Source organism: Biomphalaria glabrata, chromosome 1 (genome assembly GCF_947242115.1).
Source record: "Biomphalaria glabrata chromosome 1, xgBioGlab47.1, whole genome shotgun sequence".
NCBI lineage: Eukaryota > Metazoa > Mollusca > Gastropoda > Planorbidae > Biomphalaria > Biomphalaria glabrata.
In genome coordinates this window covers 52,458,409-52,483,026 of record NC_074711.1, presented here as the reverse complement: position 1 = coordinate 52,483,026, position 24,618 = coordinate 52,458,409, and the positions used below count along the sequence as shown (strand labels likewise).

General features: G+C 36.9%; 1 protein-coding gene across 1 annotated transcript in view; it reads left to right on the top strand.

Annotated features, from left to right (window-relative positions):
* The window catches only part of LOC106079945 (receptor-type tyrosine-protein phosphatase N2-like), a 293,472-nt gene that overhangs the window by 174,918 nt on the left and 93,936 nt on the right, over nt 1-24,618 (top strand). The window contains exon 10 of the mRNA XM_056043460.1: nt 24,359-24,426. Coding sequence (XP_055899435.1) covers nt 24,359-24,426 — 68 coding nt within the window. The remainder of the gene's footprint in view (nt 1-24,358; nt 24,427-24,618) is intronic.

The following is a 24,618-nucleotide window of genomic DNA, read 5'->3' as shown; positions in this document are numbered from 1 at the left end:
GTGTCCAATTAATCTAAATCAAAGTTGAAGCCTAAATGTTACCTTGAAGTTAGTTCAATTGAAATCTTTGCAGACCCTATAAAAATGTTCCAGTGCTAGGTTAACAAAAACCTTTGCGAACCCTATAAGAATGTTCCAGCGCTAGGGCAACAATAATCTTTGCGAAACCTCTATGAATGTTCCAGCGCTAGGACAACAAAAACCTTTGCGAACCCTCTATGAATGTTCCAGCGCTACGGCAACAAAAACCTTTGCGAACCCTCTATGAATGTTCCAGTGCTAGGGCAACAAAAACCTTTTTGAACATTGACCCCGCTTCAAGGAAGTAACACGACAATGCCTCAGACTTGAAGGTATAACTCACGGACAACAACACACAAAAACGAGATAACAACCGAATGTTCAAGATGCTTCCGTAATTCGTTTGTCTCCAGTCACCCGGGTGGTCGAGGTGTCCCCACAGCGTGCCGACTCTACCAGATGTCTTCATTAGCAGAACTAATCGTGTTGATGTATTTCACGTGCCCTACCTCCCGTCTCGTACATCGGTCACAGACGGGTCTCATGATGACGTAATGTCAGGAGATGATTGTTCTTGTTTCCGTTCCCTAGTGCTCGTTAGAACTGAATGCCTGGACTTGCTGGGTTTTGCTGGGTTTTGTTTTCAGCAGTAATACTACCTGCTGGCGGTGGTGTTTTTAACTTTCAGACGTGACCCCATCTCGTAAGGACTACATCAGACACACCTGGGCGCGGAGTCAGCTCCCGCAGTTGGATACCTGTAATGGCGAAGATAATGTTTCACCTGGAAGTCCGGGCTCGAAAACAAAAGAAAGTAGTGCCCTGTAAAACAGCGGAAGCCTTTGTTTCGTGTCGAAAAGTGTTTCAACAATTTTTTATTCCTTCGCGAATGCGTGCAAACTAATATCATTTGCGTCTAGTATTCCATCTTTCAATGTCGGTTCAAAAAGGTTAAAGCCAAATTGAAAACAAAAACAAGCAAATAATTAAAAAAATAATAATAAACAGAGCCCTTAAAATTTGCAAATAAAAGTTAACCAACTTTAAGGAAAAGAAATGGGCCCTAATTAGTATGCTTTACTTATTATTGTAAGTTTCAGCAATATATATTAGGCTGTTGTGCTGCCTTTGTCCGTCACATTCAAAGCTCAGCAATTAAAAGCTCTAAAAAATAATCTTATTTTACCATCGACTCTAAGTAGGTACAGCGGCTACTTTAAGTCTTATGGACTCAAACCTGTCTCTTTATTTCTTAACTAAATACGTCCACTTGTTTTGTTTTAACTCATAAACCAGAGTTGAGTGAATTTTGAAAATCGTCTACAGCTATACTCTATACTACTGTATCATGAACACAAGCAATCCATGAGATGGAGACAAAAAATATTAATATTTGTGTAAACTGTAAGTTGTAAACAAGATTACAAAAAGAGTTTCTGTTATCAGAGGCGGCACCCGACGGACTTGCCCATGGGCTAGGAATTTGGCTGGAATATTCCAGACATGGTCTTGTTTCGAACTGATAACAGGATTTATTAAAAGAAATTTCTATAAATCAAATAAGAACATAAAACTAAAATGTTATTTAACCTTGGTTAGGCCAATAATAGAATATGCATCCTCCGTTTGGGACCCCTCAACTCAAGATAACATTAAGAAACTGGAACAGACACAAAATAGAGCAACGAGATTCATAACAAACGAATATTCACATTTGACTAGAGTAACACCTTTAGTAAAATCACTAAATTTAGAAAGCCTTCAGGACAGAACTCAAAAGTAAAGTAGAAATTATACATAAAAAACTGAACCATAATCTTCAAATACAAAAACAAAACCTAATAAAATACTCAGAAATACACAAAGATAAAGGCACATTCCTCGTCCCATATGCTAGGACAAATTTGTACAAATACTCCTTCTTCCCTAGATCTATTAGAGCATGGAATGGGTTGCCTGAGCTAGCCAAGAAAACCAGTGACTTGGAAGAATTTAAGTCATTGGTTGATATGCATGACTAAATGCATGACGCGTAGGACGTAATCATCTTCTTTTTTGAAGTAACGTCTGTATTATACAAGATAAGATAACAGACCTAGTTCTTTAATAACACGAACACTCCGAATTCTGACGGGATTCTAAAAAAAAACAACTAAACTTTGTTAAGGACACTAAATTGTACTTCACTGTTGTTAGCTTAATTAAAATTTTAAGATAAGATAAGAAAAGATAAAAAAATATATCGATCCATTCAAATGGAAATTCAGTTTGACTACTGTTGATAACCTCAGTGTAACAACTGTACAAAAACAATATAGATGAAAAATTCCACAATTAACAATATCACAGAGTAACAGTAGACTTTCGTGTCGTACTTTCTGTAGTTAGTTGCCCATTTTGTTTTTAAATAAGTTTTGTAAGTCATAGATTGGACTTCTAATACCTCCTCTATAATCACATTATTTCATTAAATCTTTTATCTAGCGCTACTATATTTGTGCTGCAAACAGCTTATCAACACTCTTATATACACCAAACAAAATAAGGCTACTAGATCTAGCTATTTATCGTTTCTGCTCCATAAATGTAACTTCCAATACCAGAAATATCAACTATCAACTTATTTGATGACCATATAAGGCTTTACAAAGGAAAACAATAAAATGTAAGAAAATAATCTATTCTAACCAAAAGGGGTAACCCAGGATTTGCAAAACTGAGAAGTTAGCACAAATACTTAAAGAAGAGCAAACAAATAAAGGTACCAGGCAGAACATACCGACAGAAATAATAATTGTAAAAAATTACTAATAGCAGAAAGACTGGACAGAACATATCTAGACACAGAATCTAAAAAAAACACTTGGCGGCAGCTTTCAGAGATTCTCAACGGATGCCAGAACATCGCTGGAGTCTGCTCTTCTTTTCACCTCCCTCCCTCCTTCATCTCCATCTTCCTCCGACAGGTAACAAAGTATAAAAACTATAATCTACGTGAGGCAGCCACGTGCGTAGAGCTGGCCTTTAATCGGTGGGCTACCGCCATCTCCCCACCCGTTTTCATTCTCTCCCCCCCTCCCCTTTTCCTTGTCATCTTGTGTTCTGTCATGTCTTCGGCCTGTGTCATATGTGCCCTTGCGAGAGGACGGCTTCCACGCGCATGCGCGTCTGTGCCAAGGGTTGTGTAGAAGGAGAGAGACATCTATTGATTGGCTAGGTCGGTCCACGGTGCCTTAGGCCATGGCTAAATCATGACCTCCTGACCTCGACAAATATTTTCTTCTTAAGCAGCAGACTACATGTAGGTAGTTCCGGTCCGATGAGATAAAACAACAAGCTGAAAAATCTGGAATAAAAAGGAAACGAAATTATTAAAGAGCTTGTATATTGAATTCTTCGTGCCCTATAGAATTATTCTTGGAAACATATTTTTCTCAAATTAGCTTTATATATTCCATCTATTAAGATATAGATATACAGATATATTATTAGTGTATAACAAAATAGTTTTTACATTAGGAGGATGTATAATTAAAAGTATCTAATTCAGCATTTGGTTAATGAGACTGCACTCGCAAATTATATTCGACTATATTCAACATTTGAATACTGATAGGAAACTTACTTTAGATTGCTATTAAAAGTCCAATGACATTGTCAACTTGGCTAATGCCAATCCAATGTGCTGGATAAACTTCTCTTAAGCCAATTCAATATGCTAGCTAAACGTCTCTTATGCCAATTCAATGTGCTGGCTAAACTTCTCTTATGCCAATTCAATGTGCTGGCTAAACTTCTCTTATGCCAATTCAATGTGCTGGCTAAACTTCTCTTATGCCAATTCAATGTGCTGGCTAAACTTCTCTTATGCCAATTCAATGTGCTGGCTAAACTTCTCTTAAGCCAATTCAATGTGCTGGCTAAACTTCTCTTATGCCAATTCAATGTGCTGGCTAAACTTCTCTTATGCCAATTCAATGTGCTGGCTAAACTTCTCTTATGCCAATTCAATGTGCTGGCTAAACTTCTCTTATGCCGATTCAATGTGCTGGCTAAACTTCTCTTATGCCAATTCAATGTGCTGGCTAAACTTCTCTTATGCCAATTCAATGTGCTGGCTAAACTTCTCTTATGCCAATTCAATGTGCTGGTTAAACTTTGTTAGAGCTAATCCAATGTGCTAGCTAAACTTCTCTTAAGCCAATTCAATGTGCTGGCTAAACTTCTATAAAGCCAATTCAATGTGCTGGCTAAACTTCTCTTAAGCCAATTCAATGTGCTGGCTAAACTTCTCTTAAGCTAATCCAATGTGCTGGCTAAATTTCTCTTAAGCCAATTCAATGTGCTGGCTAAACTTCTCTTAAGCTAATCCAATGTGCTGGCTAAACTTCTCTTAAGCCAATTTAATATGCTAGCTAAACTTCTCTTATGCCAATTCAATGTGCTGGCTAAACTTCTCTTATGCCAATTCAATGTGCTGGTTAAACTTTGCTAGAGCTAATCCAATGTGCTGGCTAAACTTCGCTTATGCCAATTCAATGTGCTGGCTAAACTTCTCTTATGCCAATTCAATGTGCTGGCTAAACTTCTCTTATGCCAATTCAATGTGCTGGCTAAACTTCTCTTATGCCAATTCAATGTGCTGGTTAAACTTTGCTAGAGCTAATCCAATGTGCTAGCTAAACTTCTCTTAAGCCAATTCAATGTGCTGGCTAAACTTCTCTAAAGCCAATTCAATGTGCTGGCTAAACTTCTCTTAAGCCAATTCAATGTGCTGGCTAAACTTCTCTTAAGCTAATCCAATGTGCTGGCTAAATTTCTCTTAAGCCAATTCAATGTGCTGGCTAAACTTCTCTTATGCCAATTCAATGTGCTGGCTAAAATTCTCTTAAGCCAATCCAATGTGCTGGTTAAACTTTGCTAGAGCTAATCCAATGTGCTGGCTAAACTTCTCTTAAGCCAATTCAATGTGCTGGCTAAACTTCTCTTAAGCCAATTCAATGTGCTGGCTAAACTTCTCTTAAGCCAATTCAATGTGCTGGCTAAACTTCTCTAATGTGCTGGCTAAACTTCTCTAATGTGCTTGCTAAACTTCTCTAATGTGCTGGCTAAACTTCTCCTTTGGTCAATTCATTGCCTTTCACTTCCGTATTAACCTTTTATTTCTTCATGAAGTCACGCGTTATATTAAAGCTTTTATTAATAACGCCGTAGATCTGGTCTCCTATGCAAGCCAACTAAAGCCACTAGAATGTAGTAGATCTGGTCTCCTCTGTAAGCCAACTAAAGCCACTAGAATGTAGTAGATCTGGTCTCCTATGCAAGCCAACTAAAGCAACTAGAATGTAGTAGATCTGGTTTCCTCTGCAAGCCAACTAAAGCCACTAGAATGTAGTAGATCTGGTCTCCTCTGCAAGCCAACTAAAGCCACTAGAATGTAGTAGATCTGGTTTGCTCTGCAAGCCAACTAACGCCACTAGAATGTAGTAGATCTGGTTTCCTCTGCAAGCCAACTAAAGCCACTAGAATGTAGTAGATCTGGTCTCCTATGCAAGCCAACTAAAGCCACTAGAATGTAGTATATCTGGTTTCCTCTGCAAGCCAACTAACGCCACTAGAATGTAGTAGATCTGGTCTCCTATGCAAGCCAACTAAAGCAACTAGAATGTAGTAGATCTGGTTTCCTCTGCAAGCCAACTAACGCCACTAGAATGTAGTAGATCTGGTTTCCTCTGCAAGCCAACTAAAGCCACTAGAATGTAGTAGATCTGGTTTCCTCTGCAAGCCAACTGAAGCCACTAGAATGAAGTATATCTGGTTTCCTCTGCAAGCCAACTAACGCCACTAGAATGTAGTAGATCTGGTCTCCTCCGCAAGCCAACTAAAGCCACTAGAATGTAGTAGATCTGGTTTCTTCTGCAAGCCAACTAAAGCCACTAGAATGTAGTAGATCTGGTCTCCTCTGCAAGCCAACTAAAGCCACTAGAATGTAGTAGATTTGGTTTCCTCTGCAAGCCAACTAAAGCCACTAGAATGAAGTAGATCTGGTTTCCTCTGCAAGCCAACTAAAGCCACTAGAATGTAGACCGCAGTGTCTTAGAGGTTTTATTCAATGCATTATTAAGAAAAATCATTGAAGTTTGAAAAAGTTTTAATAAATGATTACATACGTCTTGCATTGCAGTCCTGTACTAAATATGCCGGAGATATTATATGTCTTCATTGTTTGGGCTTCTACCCTTTGCAATTATTCAGGTGACTCTAGAGATCAATCCTTGATATACACCCACGGTCTCAATCACCAGACGTTGCAGTGTTTTCAGCCCTCTTCCTTCTTCTGGTGTAAACTATCTGATATCCAGGACCCTCCTTCTTTGTCTGCACACTCCAAAACCCGACCCTGCTCCTTTAGGCAATCTTTTAGAAACAAAATAACTGAAAATGTAGGTGTTATTGTTATTTGTATTTTTTTATTTTAGAAAAAAATAGGCTTACAAAGTCTATATTTTGGCTCTAAATATCGCCTAGCTTTCTTGAAATTGTGACTTGAATAAAGTTCCCCTTTCAGACCTTAGGAATATTAGGGCAGATAAGGGCTGATTAGTGTTGATGGTCTATTTTGTTGATGATTTTATATGTTAATGGTGCATGCGAATTCATAGAAGACACAACAACAGAATGAATCAAGAATATACTTGAGAACGCAGGCTGATAACTTCAACAATTTAATGAACAATAAAAAGGGCACAGTCCTCTAGCCTAGCGTCATCCTCTCAGGCGTCTTGTTCCGTTACTCTTCTTGTTCCGTTCTCCTACTTTTTAATTACTCGTCACGTCACTGTGGAAAAACCCGATTAACCTCAACTTCTACTCATCTTGTGTCATTACATTAGGATGTTTCTTTGGTCAACAGTTAACGAGCACAACTTTCCTTAAGTCAGGTACCCATTAGATTTGGGTGGACTCAGTGGCGCCCTAAAAATCCCGAAATTCAAAATGTATTCCGAGATTCGAACTCACGACACAAGGTTGTTTGAAAGCCAAGTGCTTAACCCTAAGCTATCGCCCCCCCCCCTCCCGACTTGAAAAGAGGTATTGTAATAAAAGGATATTAAAAGCTATGTGTTTTAACATTACAAATATTTAGATTTATTTATTACACATCAGATAGCAACAAAAGCCCAGATCTATATCTACAAATGCCCAGATCTAGTAACGAAAACCCAGATCTAGCAACAAAAACCCAGATCTAGCAACAAAAGCCCAGATCTAGCAAAAAAATCCAGATGTAGTTGAAAATGTTATTCCAGACTACATGTCTTCTAGACATAAAACATTTATTCTTTACTCTCAGTACACACCGGGCACGCCCGTTGATTTATTCCCAAGTTTGATATTGTTTATTATGGCCGGAACATTGCAGTTAGCACACTTGTAATTAGTACCTTCCCTTTCAATATGTTCATAAACTAGCAATTAGTTTCTTCCTATAAATATGTAGCATTCAGTCAACTTTATAAAAATATGAGGCAATCGGTCGATTTCCTATACATATGTACATACATATACTAACTATTAGTTGACTTTATATGGATATGTACATACACAAGTTATTCACTGACTGTCTTGTCTCTCAAATAGCAAGAATGACTGGATTCAATCAAATCTCTCTGAGTTTGTATCCAGTTGTGCTGATCTGTGTCCCCGGTGTGCTATTTTCAAACGTAGAACATCGGACACTGTCCACTTAACGACTCCCTAGGGTACCGATAAGTCCAAACACGTGTACCTACTTCATCACGGTTTGTCCATGGCCAACACAAGGGTCAAGACATCGACAGAGACCCTCAGATTTATGACAACTTGACATTCGATTGTGACTTTGTCATCTGCCTCCCCTTTTCTATAGGAACATGATAACTGTATAATCTGTTCGACTAGGTCATATAAGTCAAGTAACCTAACACTTAGACGAATAAGGAATCAGTAGAGATTGACAAACCTGTACCTGTTGTAAGAGTTAAAAAAAAACCCACATAGACCCATCTATCTACATGCAATATCACATGCATCCATACAAGCATACACACTGTACATACAAACATACACACTGTACATACAAACATACATGTATAGATACATACATAAGAAGCTCACTACATCAACCAAAATGCGTTCTGAGAACGCTACGGTACGGCAGTGAGTCATGGACCACCTATGCTAAGCAAGAGAGAAAACTAATCTCATTCAACTTGCTCTGCCTCCGAAGGATCTTAAAAATCACTCGGCAAGAGAGAGTGTGCCATACTGAGATCCTCGCCCTAACGAGCCTTCCCAGCATCTTTACTGCCTTAAGACAATGCCGTCTGGGCTGGCGCGGACATGTTCGCCAGATGGAGAACAATCGCATCCTGTAAGTTATCCAAGAGTCTCAAGAGTTGCGAATATTCTGCGGTCTTCACAGAGAGACAACGGGTTAGGTTGAATTATTTTGTTTTATTTGCAGAAGTTTTAAAATAATTTTCCTAAACCAATCAATTCAAATAGTGTAGTAACACGTTGAATAATAAAGAAAGAGAATATACTTCGGAAATAGTTATTAAGGGTGGTGTGACACACCGCACCGGGGGACACACGGCTCAAGAACATGTACGAAGTCTTGGTATTGTTAACTATCAACCAATTACACATAGTGCAACATACATAGCACACAAGATATCAATCGTATGTACTAATGCCAACAAAAAAAAAATTAAAGTTTAAAACTAGTATTAGTTTGAATGAAATATCACATATGTATACATCTTAAGCCACCTAAAAAAATTAAAACTTTCATTCTGAATGAACGCTTTGAGGTCACCTCGACAGTCACTGTGGTCCTTGTCAATAAGTTCTATCTAGTCCTGATTTTACGGAATGAAACTCACCAATAACTTGGTGTCAGGAAAAGAAATATTCTCAACACATTACACGTTGTTCATACCATTCACTCTCTCTAGTTGGAGTAAAGAAAGTGAAGGAATCATGCAGATCTCGTTAGTTCGTTTGCAACTCTTTTGTGTTTTGACCTTTGCAAATAAAGGCTGTAAACGTTAAATGTTTAGAATAGTTCAGAGGTTCAGATGTTTAGATTTCATCTCCTCCACTTTCTATCATGGAGTCCGTTCTTTGCATTCGGAGGTTGAAGTGCTTACAACTTGTTCTTAGAACCACCATCTAGCTGTACAACAAGTATCTGTACTCAAATTAGGTCGTAAATAATGAACAATCTTTACAGCTTTAACATTGTCTTTTTATTACTGACATATTCTAGGAACACAGACAACATTATACTACGCAAGGGTGGATAACTTTGATGAGCTTATGTTAAGACTGTCTCATAGACAGTAAAGTGGGTCTGTTCCCTCCTCCTTGGAGTTCAACACATTGGATTAGCGTCAGCCAGCAATAAGATTTCCGTGGCACCAGAAAAAGTTGGAAGGGGGGGGGGGTGTCTAAATTCATAAATTACCTCTCCCGACCACCTGCCCTCCTGCTTATAGATCAGTATGTTTGTCACCCCTCCCTCCTCCAATGGTGAGCTGTCGATGAAAGAAGAGCAGCAGCATCCAGCTCGTCCACTGGGTCTGGGTGTCACCACAGGAACAAACTCATCCAGTCTGACAGCAAGCATCTCTCTCCTGCCTTCGGGGCCGGCTTTGAATAATTCATAACATTGAGACAAACTGATCAGTTTATTTGTTCATCATCTACTGATGTACTCTCGACCTGGACCCACTCCCAGATCCTTGATTCAATCTGGTCACAGTCTTAATGTGAGGGGTGGGCATTGGTTGGTCACATACACTCATTGAGAATGGGGATATTTTGACAGCTTCTAACATACACTTAATGATAATGGGGATATTTTGACAGCTTCTAACATACACTTAATGATAATGGGGATATTTTGACAGGTTCTAACATACACTTAATGATAATGGGGATATTTTGACAACTTCTAACATACACTCAATGATAATGGGGATATTTTGACAACTTTTAACATACACTCAATGGTAATGGGGATATTTTGACAGCTTCTAACATACACTCAATGATAATGGGGATATTTTGACAACCTTTAACATACACCCAACGATAAAACTGCTCTTTAACTTATAGATAGACTGCAAATCATTATCATTAATTTCCATACACTCTATATAAAAAAAATCGTTATTACAGTATATGTGTGTGTTTTACCTTAAAGACATTTTCAACCTTAAAATGTTTTGATAGAATAAAACAAATTGTAAAAATCTGCTTTTAAATGTATTAAATGTTCTTTGTCTAACACAGAAGTCTTTAAGCTCGGTTTCTAGAAAACAAAAATAAGTAAAATTCCACATTACAAAACTGATCTAATATTTAATAAACTCACACACACACAAACTCCTTCACAGATACTCACACAAACTCTCTCTCACATATACTCACAAAAACTCCCTCACAGATACACACATACAAACTCCTTCACAGATACACACACACAAACTCCCTCACAGATACACACATACAAACTCACAAATACACACAAACTTCCTCACTGATACAGACACAAACTCTCAGATACAGACACAAACTCACAGATACAGACACAAACTCATAGATACACACACAAACTCATAGATACACACACAAACTCATAGATACACACACAAACTCATAGATACACACACAAACTCATAGATACACACACAAACTCATAGATACACACACAAACTCATAAATACACACACAAACTCATAGATACACACATATGCCTTTATCTCACACATCCTTGTTTTTTTTTGTCCTATTGTTTCGCCACCATCAGAAATTTATCTGAATTACCCCCCCCCCTCCCTTTTTTTCTCAAAAATGTTCATCGTCAATTCCCCCAGTAGTTTCCCCAATAGTTCCCCCAGTAGTTCCCCCAATTAGTCCCCCAACTCTTTGACCGAGCCTTCAAGGTGCGAGATGTATCATCTACTGATTTTAATTTGAAAATGTCGGAAAGTCTTTTACCGGAACTAGCATCGTGTTTTGTTGTCATTCCGAATCTCCAGAAACTTCTTTCTTCAGTGACATTTTATTTGACCACATCCAATGTAGGTGTACGCAATCAGCAAAAAGATTCCTTATTACAGTTGTACTGTAGTATATCCTTGATGATCTATCGTGATCCACTCTTGAGTCGTATCATTTCTTAGCTTACGGCTTTAGTTCCTAATGAACGTTGGCTTAGGCTTTCATTCGAGCGATACGAATCAAAAGAGCATTTTTACGAATTGAATCAGGAATTTTGTTTAGAGAAATGTCTCTTTTAATATCTATGGAAATGTAATTCCGCTTCAAAAAAAAATAATAATAAAAATAGCTGCTCATGATTATATACAGAAGTCTCGAGTCACGTGATATTTTTGGCCAACCAGAAACATTATTTGCTGATTCGTCTGCCTCTGAAGATTTTGAAAATTAATTAACTTTTGTCTTTGTGATGACATGGAAAAAAGTTGGGAAAAAAAGAAAAAAAAAAGAAGGTCGGAGAACAAAAGGCCCTGGTCGACATTGTTTGGAAGCCAAGAGACAAAGTAAAAACCACATTTAAAGAAAAAAGGAGCTTTCCTGTTTGGTTGGTGGCGGGAACATTTCAAAGCAGATTTTGTTTTCAGGAACAGAAGATAAGATTAAGAGCAAAAAGATTAGGATTAACGTCTAATGTAGTTTAATCTTTTAGATACACATAGAGTGGGGCGATGGAAAGGGGGAGGTAGACTAGCGCTGAACATTCAGTGGTGCCACTCTCTGAAGTCAAGTAGTTTGGTTTAGAAAGAACAGATTTTAACGCTCAAAAAGAGTCTCTTTTGGTATTTGTACAAATTCCCTTTCATTTTGAATTAAAATAAACATCTAAAAATAATTTTTAAAAACTTTAAGAAACAAATTAGGGTTTGCTCATTTATTTATTTATAATTTTTTTTTTGCTTGAGTATTGGAGATAAAGGACCTAAATTTAATTTTAAAACTTATGAATAGCAAAAATTAGCCTACAACACACACACATACATTTATACATCCATATTCTTTTTTGAAGTAACGTTAGTATTTCATAAGATAAGATACACATACATACATACATACATACGCGGTGGCTGAGCGGTAAAGCCCTTGACATCCGAACCGGGGTCCTTGGTTCGAATCCTGGTGAAAACTGGGATTTTTAATTTTGGGATCTTCGGGCGCCTCTGAGTCCGCCCAGCTCTAATGGGTACCTGACATTAGTTGGGGAAAAGTAAAGGCGGTTGGTCGTCGACGTGCCCTATAGACCACAATGTCTGAAAGGGGAACTTAATCGATCAATTAATGGGTTAATTTTTGGATTGATTCGTGTATTGTTATCGATTAGGAATAATTATGCAAAATTTCAACTTGATCTGAGAATGGGAAGTGGGAGAAAAACTTGTTAAAACGTAATAAGGTGACATTTCGATATCAAGCAAAATCATAACTCTCCAATAGGTAATTAACAAATTGATCATTTTTTTTTATTGATTCATGTCTTGTCAGGTTCAATGAATAATTGTGTAAATTTTGAACTGGATACGACAATGGGAAATGGGAGAAATAAACATGCTCAAACTTTGTACCAGATAGACAGACAGAGTCAGTTGATATAAGCTTTGTCAAAACATGATCTTTTCAAAGTCTCCTATTTCAACCTACCCCTCCCTTTTTTATTAAACCCATATTTTAAAAACAAATATGTCTACCATAATATCATTTGCCAATAGTTCAAGGTCTGACCTAATCATACTGGCCAATATAATGGCCGAGAGCCATGCGTGCCCCTTACCTCCCCCCCCCCCCCCCAGAACCAGCAAGGAATGGCTCATTAAAAGCCAACAGAATACCTCCTTATCATTTTGTATAGATTTCCCCCCCCCCTCTTTTTTTCACCAAAATGTTAGGAAATTGCAAGAAAGTTGTCAGGTGGTCTATGACATTGACCGTTGGATGGAATGGCTGCAAACATTGAGTGCCAGATGGAGGCCCCTTTTTTTTTTTTTTAATTCCATCTGAAAATTTTTTTTATTTCTTTTTTAAATAGTAGGCCTATTATTTCTGTCATTGTTTTGTTGTGATGTCGGCAAGTTAGCTTTTTTTTTCCTTTGTTAATCTTTGTGCGCACATTTGAACTCTTGTGTTTAAACACGGGAATAGGTAAAGGAGCGGAAAGGTTTTGAGTTAAGATTTGAAAAACAACAACAATAACAACAACAACAACAACAACAACAGAGGCAATGTAACAAGTAGAACAAAATAAAGAAAACAAAATAAAGAAAACAAAATAAAGAAAACAAAATATAGAAAACAAAATAAAGAAAACAAAACAGGAAAAAAAGTTTTATGTTTTTGTAACAACATTTTGACTAAAAAACAACAACAAACAAGCATTTTGAATTATTAAAAACATTTTGACGTGTACATAATTTATATTATATCATGATACAAACATTCTGACTCATAAAATGTTTGTATGTTATATTTCCCTACAAACATTCTGAATCAAACACAACTTTGTATGACCACAAGCAGTGAGTGGCTAAAATACGGAAACAATCTTAATGAATCTGTTTCTGATGGATGTGTGTGTGCTCACTGCATAAACAACCAAGACCTGGTCACGTGTCAGCAGAATCATTGGCTCAGTTGGGATTTGGGATTCACTTTTGCTTGATAGAAGTTTTGTACCAAAACTATACATATACAAATAAACTAATTGTTGATCTGTGTGATTGTTGGGTTGTTGGTCTTATATTTTGATAGCAATGATAGTAAGCTAGAAAGACAATAATTCCTGTCATCTTGAGAGCCTACACTACTAGATCTAGTTACTCAGAGCATTGCCAGGAGAGAACGAACGACTACAACATTATAAGAACACGCTTTTAGGATTCAACGACAGATACACTCTAGCATCCAGACCCAAACTTCGGGACGCGAGCCTGTTCGGTTCATGACTCGGCCCTTCAAACAATTTAGCCCCAAGTTTGGCCCCTTCCGGCATTACAAACAATTTAGCCCCAAGGAGTCTACATAATGATTCTTTCTAGACTCTTTTTTTTATTGGACTTGAGCCTTTTTTTTTTTACTGAGATGCTGTCGGAAATTTATTTGGCCTCTAGGCTGAAGAAGGTTGGCCACCCCTGCGCCCTAGCTACACACAGTGACGGCATGTAGCACGAATTCGATGCTGTCAAACGTACAACTAGCAACGTCTTTGATCACGTGCTCATCAAATATGAAGCAACTGGTCAGGTGTCCACTCTTGGGAAAACACGTGACCCCGTCTTAACAAAAAGTTTAATCTGTTAAGCACACTTTCGCTCACGTACAGAGGGTGGGAGAGAGAGAGAGAGAGAGAGAGAGAGAGAGAGAGAGAGAGATCTAATTATTGCTCTTACGTTGCCTGCTGTACACTAGACGAATGTTTCACATGTGCAGTTGATTGTTTCATGATTCCAGAGACAAAAATCTTGGTCGAGGTTTGGCTCAGAAAAATGTCACACTGACTTTCTGACATCGGAGAAGTCTTTTGTTTTTTCTGGCGGTGAATATATGCACTTCTCGTGCACCAGGTTTAGATCACCCAAATTTAGATTCCTAATGCTTATAAAAGGTTCACCAGTGGTGTATCAAGTTGTATTGAGATCGAATTTCTGAATTCCAGAGTAGAGACCGTAGGACTGGACTTCTGTTCCAAGTGACTAACTACTAATCTCAATGTTCTCTTTCAAAACAACTACGTAGACACCGCTCTAACGAAACAAAGACTTGAAAGGAACTTTGACTTTTAGTCTCTAAATACAAAATAGTGATCATTTTAATGTGCTGGCTTTTTTTTAAATGCTAAGAGACTGTATTGAAATAAAGGAATGTTTGTCTTTAAATCCTCAATAATTTTTTTCATCACTTTCTTTTACCAATGTAAAACTGACAAACATTCTTCTCTCTGCATCTCTTCAACTCTCTAACCAAACCAATCTCAATGTAAAACTGAGCAACATTCTTCTCTCTGCATCTCTTCAACTCTCTAACCAAACCAAAATAATCTCAATGTAAAACTGACAAACATTCTTCTCTCTGCATCTCTTCAACTCTCTAACCAAACCAAAATAATCTCAATGTAAAACTGACAAACATTCTTCTCTCTGCATCTCTTCAACTCTCTAACCAAACCAAAATAATCTCAATGTAAAACTGAGCAACATTCTTCTCTCTGCATCTCTTCAACTCTCTAACCAAACCAAAATAATCTCAATGTAAAACTGACAAACATTCTTCTCTCTGCATCTCTTCAACTCTCTAACCAAACCAAAATAATCTCAATGTAAAACTGACAAACATTCTTCTCTCTGCATCTCTTCAACTCTCTAACCAAACCAAAATAATCTCAATGTAAAACTGAGCAACATTCTTCTCTCTGCATCTCTTCAACTCTCTAACCAAACCAAACTCAAAGTTTTTATTTCCTCAAATAATTTTGTATCGAATGAAACTTGAAAAGACAAACTTCCAAATACTTCACCGTTACGTTTTCCGATAGAATACTAACAACCAGAATAGTCACTAAATAAGTATTTACAACAGAATTGGTGTCAGTATTTACTTAATTGGCCTGTACCCGAGACCATGACGATTGGTCTCGCTAGATAACATATTAGCTTAGTCACTTACGTCAGTCTATAGACCCTATACAAATGTAACAAAATAGTCCACTTTTAGACACTGCTCAAAGTTTCAGTCTTGCTGGCTAAACAGTGACTGTCATATCACTAGTGTCCTGGTCTTAAACTGTCTCAGTTTTTTTTTATTTAATAAGACATAGTTTTGCTTTGGATTAGTACAACATTAAAATGATCCTATAATAGGCCTATATATCTCAAAATTCTGCTGTTGATCCATTTTGTATGCAAGTTCATGCGAGATTGATTTGTTTCTTAAAATATCTCAAAGGCAATGTGATTGGGTGTCCAGGCCTCTCTCTCAGAAGTTCACCAGTCTTAAGAATAAATGTTTTGTCTGCATCGCACTTAACTGACAAGGCGCTGACAAAGTATGCAACATGTGACAGACACAACGAAATTACTTTTTGTTTTTAGTGCCCAATAATGTGCACCGACTAAAGACACGTGGCACCTTGCACATCATGATTTAAGAACACATATATATAAAGAAAGGATAACTTGATACGGTTAAAAGACATTCTAATTACTCGTTTAATCAGCGAATCTCAAGCTGAGAGTCAGCGTACCAACTTTGGGGCAGCTCTTTAAGCCATACGCTAATTACAAAAACTGCATTGTACAAAAGTTAACAGATGGCTCACTCCCGGGCACACAATTGATTGGCTCTTTCAGATCTGGACTTAGTGGTGTGCAACACTCGCCTCCAGTTTGAATGGGGCCTCGCTGTTTTATTTTTATTTTTTTCAATTTGAATTTAGGAATGCAGGACATTGCGTGGTAGCAGGGACCTCACATCGCACACTCCTGTGGGAGCTTACAGTACTACAGCTCTCCCAGACTCTTAAGCTCCAAGGTTGAGTCGCCAAAGAGGCCCTCTTAATTTGAAGACCTAATATCGAGTCCTCAATATACAATGTGCTTAGGGCCTCAGCATTCGAAAGTTCTGGTCTGACTTTTCGTTTCGAGACTTGAAAGGTTGAAATCCAGAAAAAGAATCCCCTATCTTACAGTCAGCGCCCTCTTGTGTCGGCGCCCTCTTGGTAAAGAAAGAGGAAACCTTAGAAAGGGGAATACGAAAAACAAAATGGTGCACACTACTAGGTTGTCAGGTAGTTTGAAGGACATGTGGGTAGGACATGTGTGAAAAACATGTGTGAATGACGTGTGTAGATCATGTGTGAATGGTATGTGTTTAGGATATGTACGAATGACATTTGTATACGACATGTGTGAATGGCATGTGTGTAGGACATGTGTGAATGACATGTGTGTAGGACATGTGTGAATGGCATGTGTATAGGACATGTGTGAATGACATGTGTGTAGAACATCTGTGAATGGCATGTGTGTAGAACATGTGTGAATGGCATGTGTGTAGGACATGTGTATAGGACATGTGTGATTGACATGTGTGAATGACATGTATGAATGATTGTAGTACAGGTCATGAAACAAGAGATTCACCAGCTTTGCCCTAACTTTAAGAATGTTCACATTCCTACTCATTGTAGGATCTACCAGGTATATTATACCTATGTCTCCACACACCATTGTCTCTCAATCTGTTTGTAAAAGAAATCAATTCTATAAAATCACGTCTTCCCAAAATGTTGAGTGTGTAATCGATTATTGTTCTCATTGTTAGTATCGACAGTACACAATAAGATAACGATACACTTTTTTTCTTCTATTCTATTCTATTTCTTTTTTGTTCCCCTCTTGATTGGCTTTGTATCATCAAGTAGTAAAGTGGACAGGGAGAAAGAGAGAGCAAAAGTCAACTCGGCAGAATTGAAACGATCGTCCACTAGCTCGTTACTTGTGCGTGTCAGCCGGGCTAATGGCGGGCGCCGTTAATAAAGTCGCCGTCTGCAGCGAGTTCTGTCACAGTCTTAACGCTATCTATATCTTTTCCCTGGAAGCTCTTGCTGATGGGAGATCATTGTTTATTGTTAGGCCTGATGTCAGCTAGCTTTTAACATATTTGTTAAAGCAGACGGCTTTGGGATGGACGGGGTGGGATGGGGGGTGGGGCGGGTGAATCTGTTCAATTAGCTGGGAAACAAATATGGGAATCGTGTGAGGTGGTGGCTCCGCTACATAAATAAAACCGGGCGCCCCTATCTCTTGACTGGCAGACAGATGAGGGGCATTGACTCCATGACAGACTGCTAGAGACATCAAACTAACTGACTTTGCGGCACATGTCCAGGAACATGGCTGTGAAACTATTGAGCAATGTCTCTCCCTTTTCCACCTGTTGTCGAATTAAAAACAACAATGTATGAATAGTTTAAATCAACATGGCGCAAACGTGTTTAAACCTAATCTCTATGCACACGTAAATTGTTGACCTGCATTCCTTACACACACAAAAAATGTTCCTGTGGTTTCTAGCCGCTTCCGTAGTGAAAAGCGGCTTTTGTGTGTTTGTTTTTGTGCTTTATGTCGTTTTATTTTTTTAGGTCTGTCGATTTGTCTGTCTCGTTTTGTTTTCAAAAGCCGAAATCTCTTTTTTAAATATGATTTCGCCTTCAAAGTTATTGTGTTCAGTTTAGATCTAAATGCTAATGCTGCTTTTGATTTGAAAACAAAATTACAAATTTAGTTTGTGTAGAAACACAAACTCAGAATTGGCCCCCGAATCGGTCTAGTCAAGCAGGTAAAAGGCAGGTTTCAAACTTGTCAATACGATATCAGAAGTTATGAACTACAAACTATCAACAACTACAACCCTATTTCCGCCAATACAAACAGAAGAAAGTGTTGCTCATAATACTGTAAGACTTGGCTGACTGACCACATGATACCACAGGGTACGGAGATTTGTTACTGTTATTATTATTAATGTTTAACTATTCATATGTAATTAATAAAGATATGGTTGAGTGTAAACCTGACATGACTGAAGTTATTAAATGATTTTCTAATTGTTTTTTGTGAAGAGCCAATCTCTCAATGAAGGCCTTAAGAAACTGTTCACTTTACTACAATGTCTGTCTACTATATGTTTATACTATATGTTTCTACTATATGTTTCTACTATATGTTTCTACTATATGTTTCTACTATATGTTTCTACTATATGTTTCTACTATATGTTTATACTATATGTTTATACTATATGTTTATACTATATGTCTCTCTCCTCTCCACTTGTACAATATGAAACATTGCTTATTAAAATTGTATTCATTTTATTGGCATACTAAATGCATTCTTTGTCTTTTAAAAGAAACGTAAAACTTGTATGTAAAATGTAGGTACCGGTAGTTTCTATAACTGGAAACATTGAATTTACTAATATAAATATTTTTATAACATTTTTTTCAGTAAAAAACAAAAACGTTTGCATAAATGTTATTGTTTTTAAAAAAAGACCATTTATGATTATCTATGAGCTAACTCTTTTGTCTTTACTCTATGTAGTTTGGACATACACGTGAAAAATGTTGGAAATAAAAGTTTATTTTAATAAGGCATATTGTTGTAGATACGATTTTATCAGGTATATATCTCGTACCGCATTCAATCCTATTTCACAATCGTTTCAAATACGTTTTTAAGCGCAACGGCTACAATGATTTCCTAGAGCTTGTATTTCTGTTTGCACAATTGGATTTGTTTTCGTATGCTATGATTATAAGTTCAAGTGTACTCATTAAAGTAGCAGTGATTCAAATCAACCCAATGATTACACAAGACACCTCTTTAAAGCTACACAAATGTATGCCTTAGAACAGTTGATTGTCGTCAACATAATAGGTGTACTACTAAACCTTCAAGTCCGTGTTTTTCTTCTTAATTTACTTGGCATCTCCAGGAATTACGACATTAATAATGAAGTAAGGAGATGGGAGATTAGAGAACTACCAATACCTACCATGGACTAAATCCTATTTTAGAGTCGCTAAATATGTACACACTTATAAACCATTTTTGAAACAAGATTGAAAAGGAAGTCTGGGTTATCCAATAACAGTTTGGGATTGGGATAATCTATGGCCGAAAAAAAAAAACAAGATACGGTAACACAAGAAATAGACAAAGATCTGTTTATGAAATTAATGTTCCCTTTGTCATTTGCTTTGAGCAAAAGTGTATAGAGCAACTACCTCTGTTTATTTCATAATGAAAACACTTAGTCACTTATGAACTGTATCAATACTTAGTCACCCATGAACTATATCAATACTTAGTTAATAATCACATACTCACACACATTTCGTAACATCTATTCTAAACGTGAAATTGTAACCCCAAACAACTCGAAGTATAGTAATGTCTTCATTATCACCATGCCATTGTTAGAGCTTCGCCCAGAAATTCTCTTCACAAATCTTAGCGCTGTAGGAAGAGATGAAGAAATCATTGCCACTGTGATTTCTCTCGAATCTAACAAACGACGTTGTCGCTCCCAATGGGGCGTGTCCGTGACTCAGGTCGGATATTTGAGGAATTGTCCCCTGTTGAAATGGGTCGTTATTTTTTTTTTGTTGGTCTTTGATGTGTATTAATAAATATTTCTTTCTGAAATATACAAGCATACACATACACACACACACATACACACACACACAACACGTCGGCCCAAGAAAATCTTCTGTATAATTCATCAGAGACTACATTAGTATCTGCCCTCGTCACCAGTAGTCCAACAAAGCAGGACGTTTTGGGCGACGACGTTTTGGGCGACGACGTTTTGACGTGCTGGACGTTCTGTCGACTAAACCTTCTGGTGCTAAATAGTGCAGAGAGATATTTTGTAATGACTATGAAAACATCTTTGACAGATGAAAAACATATTTTGTTTTTTAGGTGTATCTATTACAATTATGCACATTTTTTTGTGTAAACTTTTTCCCTGAAGATTTTTTAAAGTGTTAACGTTATGAGGATTTTAATTTGTTCTGAATGAAATAGTTCATTTAGAGCTTTTGTGTGTGTGGTGTGGTTGTTTCTGTTCAGTTTCTCTAGATAGTCTAAGTTTGTAATAAAAACATATTAGTTTGTTGTGATTGCTTATATTTATATATATATATATATATATATATATATATATATATATATATATATATATATTTATAAAATATGTATTTTTTTAATGGAATTTGAAACTATACTTAAGTGAAACAAATAAAATAAAAAAAGAAACTAATACAAATAATGAAACAAACTTGAGATTCTAAAGTGAAGAGTTTACATAAGTGTTATATAATATTATATGTAAAATAAAATATATTATAAGTATTAAGAGGTACGTTTCCACAATTCCATTTACATTTAAGTAATTAAAGTAGCCATTTTTTTTCCTTTTGAAGACAACTGGTCCTCCCTTGTCCTAACGTGTCAATATAAAAGGAGCTTTATTCATTGTCCTTTTGTCTCGCGCTCGGGTTCAAAACTTAATAGTCACAGTAAGCTTTTTTATTTATTCGTTAAATATTTTAAACTTTAATTTTTTTAATAAAGTTTTTTTTAGTCATTTTTAAATATTCAGGTCTTTATTTGTCGTATAGAAAATATGTTTAGTTTAAAATGTTAAAGATTGCTAAACCATCGACAGAGCTCCTGGCGCCAAAACGGCCATCACCAAAACGGCGTCGCCAAAATGTCGCGTACCGGCGTACCAGCGCAAAATATATCACAAAGAGTGGTTCTACCCAGACCTCACAGAACATTGCTTGGATGGGTCCTTAAGAATGACATTTTTGTTATCCCACTATGGAATTGGCTTATTTCTTGTGCGTCTCTCTTTATTTACTAGCATTACACACCGGCTACGCCCGTTGATCTCAGGCTTTGTTTTGTTTATTATGTCCGGAACGACCCATCTTTTTTTTAATCTTACAATCAAATGGCCAGATTTTAAATATCCTCCTAACTTAGTTTTTAGCCCGTGAATTAGTGTATCTGTTACAATGAAATGAGAAGGTCCGCTCTCTTTCTCTTTCCTTCTCTGTTTGTCTCTCTCTCTCTCTCTCTCTCTCTCTCTTTTATCTTCTCTCTGACATAGGCTTTTGACTTAAATTAGAACGACCCGCTTTATAACGCCCCCCCCCAGACGCACGCATGCTTTCGGCCCGTGAATTCTAGTATCACTTTTACTTTCACTTACCCCACCCCTTTGCCCACCCGTCCACAACAAGAACGTTAGTCATACAGATAATCTCTTGACTTTCATCGGCTGTCAATATAAACATTTTTAATATATACTCTATGCTGCTTTTCACCCGAACACCCCCCAACACCCGCTTTCACACTTTTCGTTCCCTTTTTATCACATTGTCAATTCCTTAATTTCGTTAACATCCTCCAATTGAGTGACCAACTCACTAAACACTTCTTTCCAGTCAGTGGGTTAGTTTTTGTGTTGTTTTTTTGCTAATATATATATATATATATATATATATATATATATATATATATATATATATATATATATATATATATAAATATATATATATATAATAGGCTCTAATTTGTCGATGAATCTTACCTAAATCAGTAATTCGGCCAATGGCCAGACTGGGCTCTATTGCTTTGGTCAGCAGCCAGTCTAGGAGATGGAAACTCCGATATCAAACCTACGGCTATCTGTTGTTCACAGCCGTCTCAGACTTCTGTACCACTGTGGACTGCGTTTAGTTTAAAGAGTGTGATTGGTCTGCACGAGCCAATTATCACTTTTAAAATACTTTCCTCAGGCTTGAGGCAATGCTGTAGTTTACATAATTAGCCCACAAATTATTATTTTTATATATGAAAAAGATTTACCTAAGATCCGTATTAACCTCTCAATGCAATAAGGCCTAAATATATTTTGTATCACTATTTCTGTCCTGGAACGTACTCAACGCAATATTAACTAAATATAGATTTAAAATTCTCGAATAATGTCTTTTATTAGCCCTACCGTGACCCTGGTATAATAAAAACTGTCACCACCAACGCCACACGTCATGTTGGCCTCCTACAGCGTGACTGTTCAAATAATTTGGTTGTCACGAACACTAAGTCCTGCCCATTGAAAAACAGTTTCTTTGGAAGAGGAGAGAAATTTCAAGGACTCGCCTCTCTATTATCTTAGTATTCATCACTCATTTAGAATATGAGTCAATATTCATTACTTATTTTACATTAGAGTATGCGAGACACGCTAACATTTTTTTTTACAAAGCGTATATCAACTCACTCTGTTTGTATGTTTGTTTGTATGTCTGTTAAAAATGTTTCATCTTATTCCTCCGACACCGAATCTCAGATCAAGCTGAAAACTTGCACTATTATTTGTTTTACCTGACAACACAAGAATCAATTTAAAAAAATAATTAATTAATTAATTAATTAAGTATTGGTAATTAATTATTTTGTTTGGTATCTCGAACAAGGGAAAGAAATAATATTTGCTTTGGTGGAGAATTCTGAATTATTCCCCTATAGATCGCCGCTTTAAAGTATGTTTAAAACGAACAATAGATAACTCTACAATCTTCAATTTTCATGCACACCTCACTAGCAGAGTGGTTAGAATGTCAGCTTGAGGAGGCTTGAGTCATGAGTTCAAATTCATATCGTTCACCTTTTTTATAAACGCTTCAAAAAAACGATGACGCTAATATTCCCCCGGATATGCCAGTCTTTCTCCCCACCCTCTCATTCCCAACTGGTCCATAGGATCATAGCGTAGTGAGGAAACTAAAAGTATGAAATAGCGCTATACAAAACTATTTGGTCAAAACATTTCTAATCACACGAATTTATTGTTGTTGGTATAGATCTATTACAAATTTAATTAAATGACTGATCCAAACTAATTGATACAACTGCATTTCATATAACCTGTTGTTTTTCTTGTTTAAATTAACGCTTGAAAAAAGTTTTAAACTCAAATATAATGCCCTCATATCTATGATTATGCTACTAAAATTGTTAGGACAAGTAAATGAACTGTGAAATGTTCAACTCTAAATATGTGTTGTTTACTGTGACAACAAATGTTGTGTTCAATTAGATGTGGATTGGTTAAGTAACATTTGTCAGCAACTGTGGCAAACTATGTAGGGCGCCAAGTTCTGTTGGTGTGGTCAAGTGAATTACTGTACTCCTCAATGATCCTTGGTCTCAGAGACGAATAGGCAATGTGACTTTAATGAAAGTAACCTCTGACATTCATCTAATAGAAAGTAACCTCTGACATTCATCTAATAGAAAGTTACATCTGACATTCGTCTAATAGAAAGTAACCTCTGACATTCATCTAATAGAAAGTAACCTCTGATGTTCATCTAATAGAAAGTAACCTCTGACATTCATCTAATAGAAAGTAACATCTGACATTCATCTAATAGAAAGTAACCTCTGACATTCATCTAATAGAAAGTAACCTCCGATGTTCATCTAATAGAAAGTAACCACTGACATTCATCTTACAGAAAGTAACCTCTAGCATACACCTAACAGAAAGTAACCTCTGGCACACACCGAACTGAAAATAACCTCTGACATTCATCTTATAAAGCATACCATATGACATTTATCTAACAATTATTTCTATGTTTCAGAAAATGTTAACGACCAACTGAGCAAACTTTCTGGCATCAGCATTGAGGCCTCTGGCATTGGTAGAGATGTAAGTTGAACATTTGGAAAAGATTTGGGGGGTTTGCATTTGGATGTTGCCTGGTTGTCTTTTGAACTTTGAATGCACTAAAATATCATGATGTCCGATTTTCAATATCTTTTCTAGTTTACGAGATCTGAACGGGACGGACGGACAGACAGACCACACAAAATTCATAGCGTCTATTCCCCTTTCGGAGGC